Here is a 15,138-nt window from a genome sequence, read left to right on the forward strand (position 1 = left end):
AAATAGCCACTGTTGAAGTGGCGACAAGCTCATGATACAGTCCTGTAGTGCCACAGAAGGGCCATGGCATCTGGTCCCCCTTGCGTGGAAAGTCCCCTGGCTAAGCCTCTGGATTAAAAGTAACATCTTGGTTTCAGACAAGACCACCATTTTCCTGAATGGTGGCTGATAATGGACTTGGTCTGTACAAGGCACTCAGTACACTCGAGCCCCCTTCTCTCGTAAGACCACAGAATCATACAGAAAGTTAATGGCAGGGCTGGGCCTCATGTCTTCCTCAACCCAACACTATTTCCTTTAGAACGAGACTCCCATAATAAGAAGGAATAACGTAGTAGCTAATTTAGTACAGACAGAGTTACCTCTCCGCATGCTCCTGGGTAGTAGAACTAGGATATGTATGTCCTGCTCTCAAAGTGCAAAGCAATCACTATCACAGCAGCCATAGATTTAATAATAACCATCTGACTCAGTAATAACAAAACCCGCTACTACTGGCTGGGGGGAGGGAGAATCGGGGAGGTGTCGTTCCATAGGTACAGAGTTTCAGTTCTGCAAGATGAAAAAGTTGTAGAGAGCTGTTGCACAACAATGGGAATGTACTTAACACTACTGAACTGTACACTTAAAAGTGGTTGAGATGGTAAATTGTATGTTATATGGTTTTTTAAAAACCACAGTAATAAAAAAAAATCAAAAACAAAACAACAACTACTACTGTTCTGATTATAGAATGTTCTGGGAACTCTGCTGTGGGTTCTCACAAAAGCCCTGAGAGATAGATATTATCATCTCCACTTTACAGATGAGGAAAAATGACACCAGAGGTGAAATCAGCACCCCAAGCTCACCCCACTACTAAGAGAGGAGCTGGGTTTATACCGAGTCTGCCTGACTCCAAGTCTGTGCCCCTTCCAACACATCCATGGCCTCTTTGTAACTTTGTGTCTTCTGTGGTCTCCCTCAGGGGAAGAGAAGCCATACGGTTCTTATCCCAGGATCTAGAACCGGAAAGGAATCGGAGTTCTGGCCTAACCACTTTGTTCTCTTAGAACCGGGATCCCTACTTCCTTTAAAAAGTTATGTTTGCGGTAAAACAATGGCTGCATCTTGTCTTGGGTCTTTTTTTGGCTCTTGGAGTGGAAACTCTGCCCTTTGTCTTTAGTACGAAGAAACAATATTCGTAGCAGACCACTATCTCAAAAGTCCTTAGGCTTCTAGTCCTTGGAAAGGGCTCTCTCTCCCCTTGGTTGAAGGTTAGCATAGAAAAGCCACTGGAAGTTCACAGAATTGTTCACGTATTAAACTAGTGTTTCTTATACTAGTTTTTTTAAAGTTTATAAGATACATACAATTATATAATTGATATTGATATAATTATACTATTGATTTATATTTACATATTACATTATATGAGATTATACTATATCATATTCAACTAGTACTACTTAAATTAATATTTCTCCCTTACCTATCAAATGGTTATCAAGAGTGGGCAAAACATTAAAACAAAATTTTTTTTACACTCCCACCAGCAGTGTATGAAATTCCTGGTTGTTTTAGATTCTCATCAATATTTAATGCTGTCAATCTTTTAAATTGTAACCACCTATATAGTATATCATGTGGCTTTAGTCTGCATTTCCTAAGTCACTATTATCAGTGAGCACTTAAGCTTATTTGCCCTACGCACATCTTCCTTTGTGAAATGTCTTTTTGAGTCTTTGGCCCTTTTTTATATGAGTTGTTTGTAGGAGTGGTTTATATATTCTGAATACAAATCCTTTGTCAGATATAGGCATTGCAAATATTTTATTTCAGTCAGTTACTTACCTATTTATTTTTAATGACACCTTTGTTGGGATATGTTTACAAATTTTATGCATGGAAAATTTTTATTTAGAAAAAATTTTGAAATATATTTGACATTTAACATTGGGTAAATTTAAGGTGTATAACACGTTGATTTGATACATTTCTATGTTTTAATATGATCGCCATAGTAGCAATTAGCACCTCTATCACATTAGATAATTATTTCTTTTGAGTGGTGGGAATAACTTATTAGAACTTACTAGTCTCTTAGCAAATCTGATGATTATAATACAATATGGTTGTCTACATGTGGACAAAATATTTTCAATAAAGATGAAACTGACAGGATGACATCTATTCCATTTCCTTCTTTTATGTTACCTGAGATCCTAAAATATGTGTTTCTAGAGATTTGAACAATCATATTAAGTATTCTAGAGCTAGAAAGGTCTTCATCAGTCATCTAGTCCAACCTCCTGAGCCAAATGAGGAAACTGAGGTAAGGGGCCCAAGGTCACGAAGCAGAGACCACACAGCACGGCCACCAGAAAGCAAATCAAAGCGAGATATTTAAAGACCCACTACACATAAACACAACTCCAACCATGCAAGCCCACATCACGTAATTTCTTTGGAATATGCTCGTGATAAGGATCACATTTCCATTTCCCTCTATGTTTTTCCAACAAAAGCTCATGATACAATTTGTACAGCCCCTGGTAACCTTTACTGGGGAAAATTTTGGGGAAAAAAAAAAAAAAAGGACCACGTTTCAAAGGCACCAGATCTGATAAGGGGGCAGAAATATTTACTCCATTATTTCAAGAGGCAGGTTCTTTGTTGCTCAGACGCTTCCTGTTTTAAAAATAGCTCTCCACCACTGTTCCAGAACTAGAATGTCCTTTCAAATGAAATTGGCTTTGAAGATGTGATTTCATTTACTTGGAGCAAGTTTGCAGAAAATCAATCATCCTTTTGCAAAATGCTGCTCAGACCAGGTATCCGGGACCTTTGGGTTCTGGTCCAACTGCAGCCAGAGCTGGGTTGCTGGACCGTGAAGGGGGTTGGGAACCAGCTGCCACAGGTGGGAGCCGTCCTAAGGGGACAGAGACTTTCAAGCACCCGGGCAGTAAATCAATGACGCTGCAAAATCACAGGTTGCCACTCATCTGAAAGATGAGATTGGTGGAGGGAGGGTGTTACTCTTAATTTTGTTAGGTGTGATAATAGCCTGGCAGTACGTGAGAAGGTCTCACATGTCTTGGCCATGTGCACTTGACCGTGGAAGGGTGAAGTGACGTCATCACTGAATTGCTTTAAAGCACGTTCGCGGAGAGAAGGAAAGGAAGAAGGGGATGGATGGGTGAAGCGAAGGTGGCAAAATTCGGAGGACAGTGACGCCGGGCGATGGGTATTTGGGGGTTTATTGTACTCTTCTTGCTGCTATTATGCTTGGAGATTTTTCACGATACATTTTTTCAAACTCGATACTCTGTTTTTCAGGAAAGGGTGTGAATGTTCTCTGCCAAGGAAGAGGCTGAGAGAACCCATGGGAGTGTAAATGGATTGGTGGATTTGAGGCTGGTTATTTACACAGCAGGTGTGTGCGTGTGTGCGTGTGTGTCTGGGGAAAAGGAAACAGGATTTAAAACTGTCTGCGGGGGGGACTTTAACACCCCACTTACACCAATAGACAGATCATCCAAACAGAAAATTAATAAGGAAACACAGCCTTAAATGACACATTAGACTGGATGGATTTAATTGATATCTATAGGACATTCCATCCGAAAGCAGCTGAATACACTTTCTTCTCAAGTGCACAAGGAACATTCGCCAGGATAGATCACATCTTGGACCACAAATCAAGCCTTGGTAAATTTAAGAAAACTGAAATCATATCAAGCATCTTTTCCAACCACAACACTATGAGATTAGAAATCAATTACAGGAAAAAAAAAACTGTAAAAAACACAAGCACATGGCGGTTAAACAATATGCTACTAAACAGCCAATGGAACGCTGAAGAAATCAAAGAGGAAATAAAAAAATACCCAGAGACAAATGAAAACGAAAACATGGCGATACAAAACTTACAGGACACAGCAAAAGCAGTTCTAAGAGGGAATTTTATAGCAATACAATCTCACCTCCAGCAACAAGAAAACTCTCAAATAAACAACCTAACCTTACACCTAAAGCAACTAGAGAAAGAAGAACAAACAAAACCTAAAGTTAGTAGAAGGAAATCATAAAGATCAGAGCAGAAATGCATAGATGAAGAAAACAATAGCAAAGATCAATGAAACTAAAAGCTGGTTCTTTGAGAAGATAAACAAAATTGATAAAACTGGCTGGTAACTTTTTTTGGGGGGGGGGTTCTGGGATGCTCTAAAAATCAGATAAAAAAGTCATGGATACCCTCTGCCCCCCCAAAAAAAGAAAGATTCACAAATGTGCATTCAGGGATTCACAGATGCCCGAAAGCCCATCTCATCCCCTTGGATGAGAGCTCTTAATTCAATGCATGGTCTTCCATTTCTAAGACACAAAGAGACAATTTCTGTACCTTTTCTAGGTACAATGGCTATGTAAGGAAGCAGCAGGCAACAAGAAATACATCTTTTAAAGATCAGCAAAACGCTGAGCTACAGCCACTGGCTGGCTTTGGGGCTCTGGGCAAATGACTGCAGACAGTGAGCCTCAGTTTTCCCATCAGGAAAATGGGCTAACACCACACCCTCCTCACCTACAAGGTTGTTCTGAGGTAGAACAAAATAACAGAGGTTGAATGCTCTGAAAACCGGGAGGTTTTCACCAAATATAGAGTGTGGGTCACATGCTCAAATGGGGACCTGTGACCACCTCGGTGAGAGGTGACGTGGTCAGTGCCTTCCCCAAAGGGATATAATTGTAGGGGTACGCAGCATGGGGCTTTCGGATTTATTCTGATGGTTCCACTGCAGGAAGAAAGAGCCTTAGGGATCACCTCCAGCCACGTTCCCGGAGCCGCTAGCTCTTCTAGAGAGGATTAGGGGCACGTCAGAGGCTAGGAAGCCCACAGGCCTCGGCACCAGGCACCAGGTCCCAGACCCACGCCACGGCAGAGAGGCAAGGCCCTTCCACGGGCACCGAGGAAGCCCACCCACTCCAGGACCTCAGAAAGACTACCAAGGGCTTGGGTTGTCCTGGTCGATCTCTACATTCCCCTAAATCTGTCGTAAACACCAGTTTATGGTTTACTTTCAATCTCACAGAGTATCGGTCTGATGCAAGACTGTGAAACTACATACCTGGGTCTGAAAAACTGTCTTTCGAAAGCAATCTATCCTCAGGTAATGCAGGTCAACATCAATGGTGATGAATCCTATTGATGACATGGACTCCATACGATGTGATGAGAAGGGCGTTTCACCCCTGAGGTCCTCCCCAAACCCGTCACCCCAGGCTAACCATGAGAAAAACATGGACAGATCTCAACGGGGGACAACATACAAGACAGCTGACCACTCCTCAAAACTGTCAAGGTCATCGAAACCAAGGAAAGTCTGAGAAACTCAGTCCAGAGGCACCTAAGGAGACACGACCACCAAATGCCATGTGAGATCCTGGGACAGAAAAAGGGTATTAGGGAAAAAACTGAGGAGATATGAATCAGGTGTGGACTTTAGTTAATAATCATATCTCAATATGGGGTTCCTTCAATAACAAATGTACCAGCCTGAGGTAAGATGTTAAAAAGAGAGGAAATCGTGAAGGGTTTATGGGAACTCTTTGTATTATCTTTGTGATTTCTCTGCACATCTAAAACTGGTCTAAAAAAATTAAGTTTATTAAAATGCAAAAACAAGCAAGTAAGTGCCTCTGTCAGAATGATTCCCTGGCTGGGATAAAGCATTTGGGGTAGGTAGGGGGCTGTCAACAGCCCTGCCCTAGCTGGGGAAGGAAGGGGAGAAGGTAAGACTGGGACCCAGAGACCCAGAACACACATTGAAAAGGAATTTTTCAAGAGAAGGGTTTCTAGGTATCAGAGCCACAGATACCTAGAAACAGGGCCTGTGCGTGCCCTGCCGTTTCCAGTAAAGGCTCCTTCTGATGTGGAACATTCTGGGCCTCTTTAAGTCCTGGCAACTGGGGACTTCCCTGGTGGCACAGTGCTTCAGAATATGCCCAGTGCAGGGGACACGGGTGCAAGCCCTGGTCCGGGAAGATCCCACATGCCATGGAGCAACTAAGCCCGTGCACCACAACTACTGAGCCTGCGCTCTAGAGCCCCCGAGCCACAACTACTGAGCCCATGCGCCACAACTACTGAAGCCCGTGTGCCTAGAGCCCGTGCTCTGCAACAAGAGAAGCCCCTGCAATGAAAGGCCCGGGCACCGCAAAACAGAGTAGCCCCCGCTGGCCGCAACTATAGAAAGCCCGCGTGCAGCAAAGAAGACCCAACGCAGCCAAAAGTAAATAAATAAAATATAAATAATTAAGTCCCGGCAATGGTGTCTCACCCCCTTCCTGCATGGTTTTAAGGTCAGAGGTTCAGGCCACTCAGACTCACAAGTTTTGATCATCTTTACCCAAGGGAAGTTGGCCGGGGCTGTCTTGTCTCCCTGGGGACGTGAGAAGCAAAGCAGGGGGCAAATCTGCAATATCCTCATCAACTCCTGAGGTCGTCCCAACAGTTAAGTCCAAGCTTCTGGAAGGTTCTAGGGGAATTCAGCTGCATCCCGGTGGAAAGCTCTCCCCGCGTGCTGACTCTGTGGAGACCACCCTGCCGGCCTCACCCCTCGTGCAGACCAGACGAGGCCCCAGTGAACTGTATGCAGGAATCTCGTTTCAAACTGCACTGCTGGGACAAAGGGCCACCTGCCCCAGTCGCAGTGAGGTCACAGCCCACCATTTCAGAAGCACGCTGCATCCCGAGGGACAGGGTGACCCTTGAAAACTTCCAAAACTGGCTTTCTCTGCTCAAACACTTAGGATTTAACCGGGAACGTTCGACCTGGTCTTCCACCTCTGCCTGGTCTGCCTCATGTGACATCACGTGTGAACGTTAATGCAAGGAAAACAACGTTTAAGTGGAAAAGAGAGAGGAAAAAAAAGAATTCTAGTGTTTTGTATTAAAATATTTTATATTAATCATTCAAACTTAAATTTTATACAATGAATGCATACATCACCGGGGTGTCTGTCTCAGAGGGAGGTCGGGGAGGCGACGGGGTGGGGTGCGCCCCGCACGCTGGTACTTGCCCAGCTGTGAGCAGGGGATGAAAGGCAGGAGACAGGCGCTTTCCTCTGCTCGTCCTGCTGGTTCCGGGAGGGAGACGGGGATGTCACAGCGAAGAGATGGATCCTTGGGCGTCTCCTCGGGCCTCCTGCACTGGGATGAGCTGTGTTTCCGTGCCCTGGGTGAGCCACCCAGAGCCCGAGGCCCTCCGACCAGCGAGCCCTTGACATAACAGTGGCTGCGACATGTCACAACGTGAAGCGGGGACCGCCGAGACCGAGTGTGCGTCTATCTATAGGGACTTCCGAGGCCTCGCCTGTGGCAAGCCTGGCCCGCGGCCGTGCTGCCGGCGGGCGCGAGCACGGGGCCCGCGCCTAGGCGGTGGGCATGTCAGCCTTGCTGAGCGCGATGGCCAGCTCGAGGTCCTCCTGCTCCTGCCGCCGCAGCCGCGCCAGCCTCTCCTGCTCCGCCTTCTCGCTCTCCCGCTTGGCCCACGCCAGCTGCTGCTCCTCATTGCCAAACTGCGAAGGAAAAACGGAGGGTGGGTTACACGGCCCCGGCGCTGGCTGCCTGCTTGCTGGGGCGGGGAGGGGTGGGGGCGTGCTGCTGGGCGAGGAGGCGGAGGCCTGTCGGGGGTGGACGGGTGGGTGCGGGGAAACGCAGTGCTGGGGTGTGTGCGGGAAGGTGCCCGGTGTGCAGGTGAAGACCAGGAAACGCCGGAAGCCCTTGTCTTGGTTGGGGAGGGGGAGGGGACGCGCACGCCCCAGTCCTGCCCCCCAGTCTGGAAGGGGTCAATGCACTGAGACACAGGGCTGAGTCTGACCTTAACTGCCACCAGACAAACCAGCCGTCCCGTCCCTGCAGGGACCTGAAGCAGGCGGAAGCCAGGCATGATATCGGGGACACTGAGAGACTTCCAGGGACTCCCCCCCACAGCACGCCCGCGGGGCCTCTTCTCGGGGGATGGCAGGGGCGTCTCTGGAAGCAGCTGGGGAGCAGAGTCAGTGGAACCCCAAGGAGCTGGGACAGCAAACCCCACGGAGCCTGGGCCTCGACGGGCCTTGATGCCCGGGTGAGAGGCGCTGGGGCTGGAGAGTTCCGGTTCAAACAGATCTCTGAGTCTCAAACGCGTAAAGGGGCCTTGAGGCCAAGCAAGATGATGAGGTCCTGAAACGCAGCATCTCCGTCTCAGCCACAGTCCCAGGAGCTCTGGGAGACGCTCAGAGCCGCCTTGTACTTGGACGTTTACAGGAGCCCTGGCATTTACACCGCCATCTGGTCCAGGAGTTTTTTATTCTTGGGGTCCTTTTCCGAAAGGTTCAACTTTTTAAAGAATCATTTTTTAAAACAAGGGAAGAAATCGTTTTGATCCTGAGATGGGTGAATTCAAACCATTCGGGGTACCTTTGCTCTATGGAAAGAAAAGCAAAGCCAGACCTCACACGCTTTTCCCCTGGTGGGGGTCCCCAACCCCCCGAGGCCCCCAGTTGCTGTACTCTGCCTCCAGTTGAGAGGCCTCCAGCACCACTGGCCCCGAGCAGAGCTGCAGCCCATTCGGACCCCTGGCCTGCCTGGATCAGCATCTCTCTTCCGTGCACTGACTCTGGCTGGCTCTCTGCTAAGCACTGGATGACACACCAAAGGTAAAGAGGGGCCTGGCGCCACTCGGGAACAAACAGACCTACAGACAATCCCAACCTGAGAGAGGCTCTTGTGGAGGCCCCGGCAGACCCACCAGGAGCCCCGCGGAAGGAACAGAGACAGGAATTCATGGCTACTTCTTCACACACACACAGTCTGAGTGGCAACCCAGGAGGTGGGCTGACAGCTGAGAACACTGAGGCCTGGGGGTGGAGGTGCAGGTGGCTGCAGAGCCTGGGCCCTCGGGACTCTGGACCTCCTCCCTGGTTCGGGGGGCAGTGGGGATGGCAGTGGTCAGCTGTAACTGCAGAGTTGAGGGCACAGGACAGGCCCTGGAGGTCTGGGCACCATCCCCAGTGAGGTGCCAGCTCTTGGGCGCCAAGTGCTCAAACTTGGTGCTGCCAGAAGAGCACAGGGTGGAAGGGGCCGGACCTCGAGGGGCTTACAGGCCCCAGAAGGGAGCTAAGAGTCTCCTGAGGAGGCTCCCTGGGCAAGCGAACGGGGCGATGGGGTTGGCAGCTTCTCAATGTTTCATGACCTGACAGCCAGTGTGCGGGTGAGGCAGGGCCAGACAGCGGGGACTGGGGCAGGGAAGGGCTGGGTGGGGGGAGGCTGCTTTGGAGCTGGATGTGGCCCCGAGGAGAAGGAGGAAGCAGGACAGCCCGGGAGGCCTCTCTCCACCTGCCTGGGGAGTCAGACAGGGGCAGGTGAGGGTCAGCACGAAGAGGGGCTGTCCCCGGGAACAAAGGCTGGTCCTTGTTTTCTAGAGAAACTGCCCAGAAAAATGCTCAGAGGGCTGATGGGTCTCCAAGTTGGACTCCTGAAAGCCAGTCCCCGCCCCTCGTGTTTCCACCACTGGTCACAGATAATCGCCCTCCCCCCTCCACCGCCCCACCGTATTCTTTGGGGAATTTTTCAACACCTCTTCAGGAGAAAAACAAGGAAAAAACAACAAATGCTGATGGGAATGACTGCGGTGCTGCTGACAGCATCGGGAGGGGACAGCTGGGCTGACAGGGGCCTCGCCCTTGCCAGCTCAGAGGAGGGGGCGGGTAGGGGCCAACAAGTAATGACCGGGGTGGTCCACACCAAAGCTGAAAACCAAGGCCCGGAGGGGTCAAGGGATTGGCTGAGGTCACGTGGCCAGGGACGGGCAGGCTGGGCCCACGCCACGGTGCCTGCTCAGCCCGGGTGCCTCCTGCTCAAGGAGTCTGTGTGTTCACAGTAAACGTGCTGACAGGAACGTTCTAGATGCCTTCAGAGTGGACTGGTTTGAGGCCAGCTTAGGATCCAGGATGGAGACTTGCAGCAGGCACGTGGTCTGCTTGCACTTGAGGAGCACAACGGGCTGTGATGTCTGAGGGATACTGGAGGAAGGGGCTTCTCTGTGGCTCCCTCTGTGTCTCGGAGCAGCAGAAAATCCTTCCCCCGGCCCTGGTGGAGATACCTTGACGGGGCCGCGCTCTTGTCCTCTGACCTGGATGCGTTACACGCCGGCGCGAATCTGGACCGCCTGAGGGTGCAGGAGCTGCTCGGTAAACGGCAAGCTCCGATTTCTGCTTCACTCTTGTGCCGTCGAGGAACCGAGACCTGGCTGGGCACGAGCATTCTGCTCTTCTGAGATACCTCCCGCGCCGGGGCCTGACGGACTCTAAGCGGTTTGTTTTCGGCGGCCTCTCCACAGAAATCCGAGGTTCAGAGGCCTCTGAAGAGGCACGTGAAGCACCGGCACCCTTCCTCCCCAGGGATCGACATGTGCACCCGTCTGCCATCACTACGCGTGGGGACACTTCTAGCCACGTCCCATTAACTCGCTTACCCTGCTATCGCAAGGACAGCAGGATAATGCATGTGGGATCCGCGGCATGTGGGATCTTCCCGGACCGGGGCACGAACCCGTGTCCCCTGCATCGGCAGGCAGACCCTCTACCACCGCGCCACCAGGGAAGCATCCGACTCGTTTGACGACGCAAAGCGTGACTGATCCCGTCTGATATTTGCTCTGCTCTTAATGCAGACTTCCCAAAAGAAAGCGCTGTTTTGCTCACCTCTAAATACTACTTCCTAGTAAACACGTTCACCTAAGACAGAAAGGCTTGTTTTAAAAGAAATACCAGAGAGAGTTCCTGTGAGCCGCTACAAGCACAAGTAACCCACTGATGGAAACTGGGGGCTTATGAATGAGAGGGTTCCAGAGTGGCAGAGCTGGGGTGCCAAGGGGGGCGGGATTGAGTACACTTGTAACACTGGCATCCCTGAACTCCAACACGGACCAAGCTGCTTTTGCACGCGTAACAACATGTCCTGATGGCACGCTTAGAACATCCAATCTGAACGAGGCACGCTGCCAGGCTGCTGGGCAGTTAGAGACCTCTCTGCATTTACTCAGGGAAGCTGAAGCACACAAACCAGAGGAACCGACTTTGGCCTCGAGTTGGCATGTATCTTTGAGGTCCAGTGAACACAGAAACCACCGGCCAATGGACTGAGCCCCCGGACGCCATGAAAACGCAAGGACATCCTGAGGCCCTGGAGGTGGGACACTTTTGACCATGTTTTGGACCATGGTATGACTGAGGGGACAAACCAAACCAATTAGGTGTCCTGCCTCCCATGCATCCCATCCCATTAGAGTGGGCTGGATCTCCCAGTCAGGTGATTTCCCCTGGAAAGACTGGGGCGTCTGAAGCGGGAAAGGTGATTTTAAACGTAAAACAGCAGGGCTGCAAACTGGGCAGAATCCAATTCCTCACCTGCAGTTGAGGGTGATTAAATCCCAGGGGTGTTTTAAAATCGATGTTAACAACTGTGCTGGAATGACCAGAAATGATGTGTCAAATGATAACTTGAAATCTTCGGGTTTAAAAAAAAAAAATTTTCCAAAAACCAGCTGGGGGTGGGGGGGGTGGGCACAGGAAATAGAACTGTGCATTTCAGAGAGAGAACAGTCATTTCTTCCAATTGCCATTCAAATCCACTTGCCCTTCCGCCCTACCCTAGAGTACCTGAGTCATGCGTGAATAGCTCTATTTTTTTTCATCAGTGTTTCAGTTTTTCCATTGAAAAATAAAGGCAGTGCTATCTAAGAAACTGTAGATAAAGCGGGTTTTGTTTCTGGCTTTTATTAACAATGTTGCCACTTGTATATATATCCACACTGTGCCCTGGCCGTCAGCACAACCCCGCTAACTGCAGTCGTAAAATATTTACAGGTCGCCAAGAGCCAGGAATGTGTCGGCGTCTTGGGCGATTTCAATAAGCCACGACAGCTGTGCGCGAGGTGGATCTGAAAGGAACTGGGTGTTCACTGGGCACTGATATGGCAGAGCGTGCTTTAAGACGGATATTCTAGGAGTGGAAGCATCTATAAACAACACATCTCACAACGAACGAGGAAACTGCAAAATCGAGGGAAGAAAACCTTTTAAAAAACACAGGTGCGCAACAGACAGTGAAACTGATTCTGGGAAGACAACGTCTGAAGCTCTCTGAGAACAAGATCTCTGGGTACTGATGAGGGTACTGAAAACACTCTAATGTGACAGCGTTTTACAATCTGGAATCTTTTTTCACACCAAGACACAAAACCAGACCTTCAAAATCCCTGGATTAGCTTCGAAAAAGGCACTTAACTCTGCTAATGGCTTTCTGAGTTTGGGGGGTTTTTCCCTGCAAAAGGAAGGGGATTCAGAGTGGCTGTTCTAGGTTGCATTTCAGTTTTCATTGTAGCTGGTAACTGAAATAAAAGTTTTAAAAAATCAAATTTGCTTTCCCTTCATGTGATCCGGCTGGGTCCTTCAATTCGCACTTGCTGCCCAAAATGCACTGGGTGGGACCATCAGAACTCCCCCACAAAGACTTTTTTGAGGACAGCAAGACCCGAATGTAACTTTAGCAGTCTTGTTTTCGTACTTCAGAAGCGTCTGATGTCGTGGCTTCCAAAAAAATCAATGAACACAACAGGCTCTGGGCAACAGAACTAATACAAAGAGTCTACCGTGAAGGACAGAAAAACAGGCATACTGGGCCACCCTGCTGGAAGAAAACGTGCCCTTATCACAGAGTATCCAAACCAGAGCTCTTTTTTTTTTATTGAGAAACCGTTTTTCTTACAGAAAGCAGCAGTACAGAATAAATAACACGGGTGATGGTGTGAGGTACCGGGAGACTTGAGCCAGGAGGAGGTTTGCCATTCGAAAGAGACAAAAAAGAAATAACCCCAAAGAAGCTGCAAGCGTAGGGAGGGGAGGGAATGGCGCGGAGGCGGAGAACTTAACTTACAGAGGTGAAGTCTGCAAAGCCCAAGGAGGAGGCTTTAGAAGGTTTAGCTGAAGAGGAGGGAGCAAATGGATCTTTTCCACTAAACGGGTCCCCAAACCCCTTTTTATTTTGGAACGGGTCACTGCTGTCAGCCCCGAGTGGCTGGAATGGATCGGGGGGCTCGGGAAAGTCTGCAGAACCAAGCTGGCTTACGGGTGTACTTTTACCTGGAAAGTTTAGGAGAAGAAAAAAAAAAAAAAAAGGAGAAAAAAAAGAAATACAAGTTACTGACCACAGACAGAACAGAGTCCTGACTGAAGAGCCGGGCACCAGCTCCCTGGGAAACCCTATCCCTCTTTGGAAAGAGCTGGAATGCCGCTCAAGGGACGGACCCCGGGGAATCTGCGTGGATCTTGGCTTTCCTCTCCATTTATCCCGGAGGCTTAATGGTTTGTGGGCGTTACAAGAAAACCACTTCAGATGACCCCCTCCCCTCCCCTCCCACCGCAGCTAAAATTTACATCATCTTTAAAGAGCTCACATGCAGGCGTGTTTCAAAGTGATTCATTTTAGCATGGCAACACATTTACTATCGCACTGAGTTTTTCAAAAGTCACGGCTGAGCAGAAAAATACACTGCAAGCGTCCAACGATTAAAAAAAAGGGGGTGGAGATTACTTGCAACTAAACAGGGCGATTAGTTTCACAATGTGGTGTGTGCAGAGTTAGCCGTGTTAGTCGTGAGGGTCCGGAGGCAGCTCACCAGACAAACCCACTCTGCCGTCCTGGGTTTAAATTCGTTTCCAGCTCCCGCTTCTGTCCCTTTGGCTCCAAGGGGCAGGCTTTGGGCCTTTCTGGGCTCTTGCCAAGAGGGTGGCTCTGGGATGCCCCGGTCCCGGCAAGGCAGATCTCCACGGGGACGCGGGAGAGAGGTGTTTAGAATTGGAGGGAAATGAGGTTGTGAGGCCATGCTTCGGGGGTATGGCCTGAGGACAGGTGGCTTCTCCCAACAAATCCTGCCAATATGTCAGAACAATCCGCTAGGAACCTGAACCTTCTCCAGGCCTGCTTGGCAAGAGGGGGCGGGGGGCCCACGTGATGAGCCTCAGGGATCTGCCTGTTTTGCAGGCCAGGTTCCTGCCTGATGCCACTCATTTGCCCAACAGCTGCCCAGGGTACTGGGGTAACCCAGGGGGTGAGACGTTCAATCTGGCAGCTCTGTGTCCAAGCCCGGGCTAGAGGCTCGAGGATACTTAACACGATTCTGATTTGTTAACTGAGCTGCCTATGTTTACTCTTGCAATTTCAAAGTAATGCGCAAAAAGAACCCAAAAGCCGAGGGTCACATTCCACAGAAGACCCTGGACATCCAGCTGCACGTCCAGAGAATGCCCCTGGCCCTGAGCTACAGCTGACCCCTGTAGCACCTGAGCCCAGGACACCTGCCTTCTTCACCCTGCTCGCCTCCGCCACCCCACCTGCCCGCACGTCCATGTCCGTGCCCAGCTCCAAAACCACCCTCTCTGACGCTGCTTCCCAGGCCACATTTCTGACGGCCTCAAGGTGTCCCTAACGACTCCTGCCTCTGTCACCCTTAGTTCTGAGACCCAGATGAGGACAAACCCCTCAGCCCCAGCTGGCCTCAGTTTCCTGTCTGGGAAGTGGGAACGAAGAGGTAGGGGTCAGACTGGGTGACTGGTGCACGGCGTGCTCCTCGGGGCTGCACGGGGCTGCGCCCCACTCCAGGCCACTCAGCATCCGGCACCGCAGTGCCTGCGCAAGTGGGGCTCAGTGTGTGTGGGGCCTGTGAGAGCCTGGCCTGAGGCCCCCCCCGGACACGCAAGTTTATTTACTTGTCACTCGACGCAGCAGCTGGGTGGCCGTAAGGTACAAATGCCACCCTGTCTCTGTCAGCTTCACCCATGCATGAGAAATTCGAGTTACCAGTGACGTGGTCCCGCCTGGGAGAGCCCACGGAGAAGAGATGGGCGCCGAGCCCACCAGAAGCACTGGTTAAAATCCCCACACCCCATCCCACCTGAATCGGGACTTCTGGGTGGGCGGGGGATGCCAGTGCATGGATGCCCCCACCGACAGCTGGAACACAGAGGCCCCAAGCTGCCCCCTCCCGTCAGAGCTGCTGCTGGTTTCTTTTCGCTTGTTCAAGGAAACCGAGAGTCTTAACTTCCCGAGGCTTG

General features: G+C 50.1%; 1 protein-coding gene across 27 annotated transcripts in view; it reads right to left on the reverse strand.

Annotated features, from left to right (window-relative positions):
* Nucleotides 1-6,925: 6,925 nt before the first annotated feature.
* The window catches only part of EPS15L1 (epidermal growth factor receptor pathway substrate 15 like 1), a 101,144-nt gene continuing 92,931 nt past the window's right edge, over nt 6,926-15,138 (reverse strand). For 11 of the 27 annotated variants that reach the window (XM_067733083.1, XM_067733085.1, XM_067733082.1 and 8 more), the window contains 2 exons: nt 12,962-13,167; nt 6,926-7,560 (listed from right to left, as the gene is read on the reverse strand). In XM_067733083.1, the coding sequence (XP_067589184.1) occupies nt 7,414-7,560; nt 12,962-13,167 (353 nt within the window). In that variant the 3' untranslated portion in view covers nt 6,926-7,413. Of the gene's footprint in view, nt 7,561-12,961; nt 13,168-13,703; nt 13,957-15,138 lie in introns of those variants that run through there. The other 16 variants (XM_067733099.1, XM_067733096.1, XM_067733100.1 and 13 more) reach the window with 14 other exon arrangements.

The sequence above is a fragment of the Pseudorca crassidens genome, chromosome 3, assembly GCF_039906515.1.
Source record: "Pseudorca crassidens isolate mPseCra1 chromosome 3, mPseCra1.hap1, whole genome shotgun sequence".
NCBI classification, from domain to species: domain Eukaryota; kingdom Metazoa; phylum Chordata; class Mammalia; order Artiodactyla; family Delphinidae; genus Pseudorca; species Pseudorca crassidens.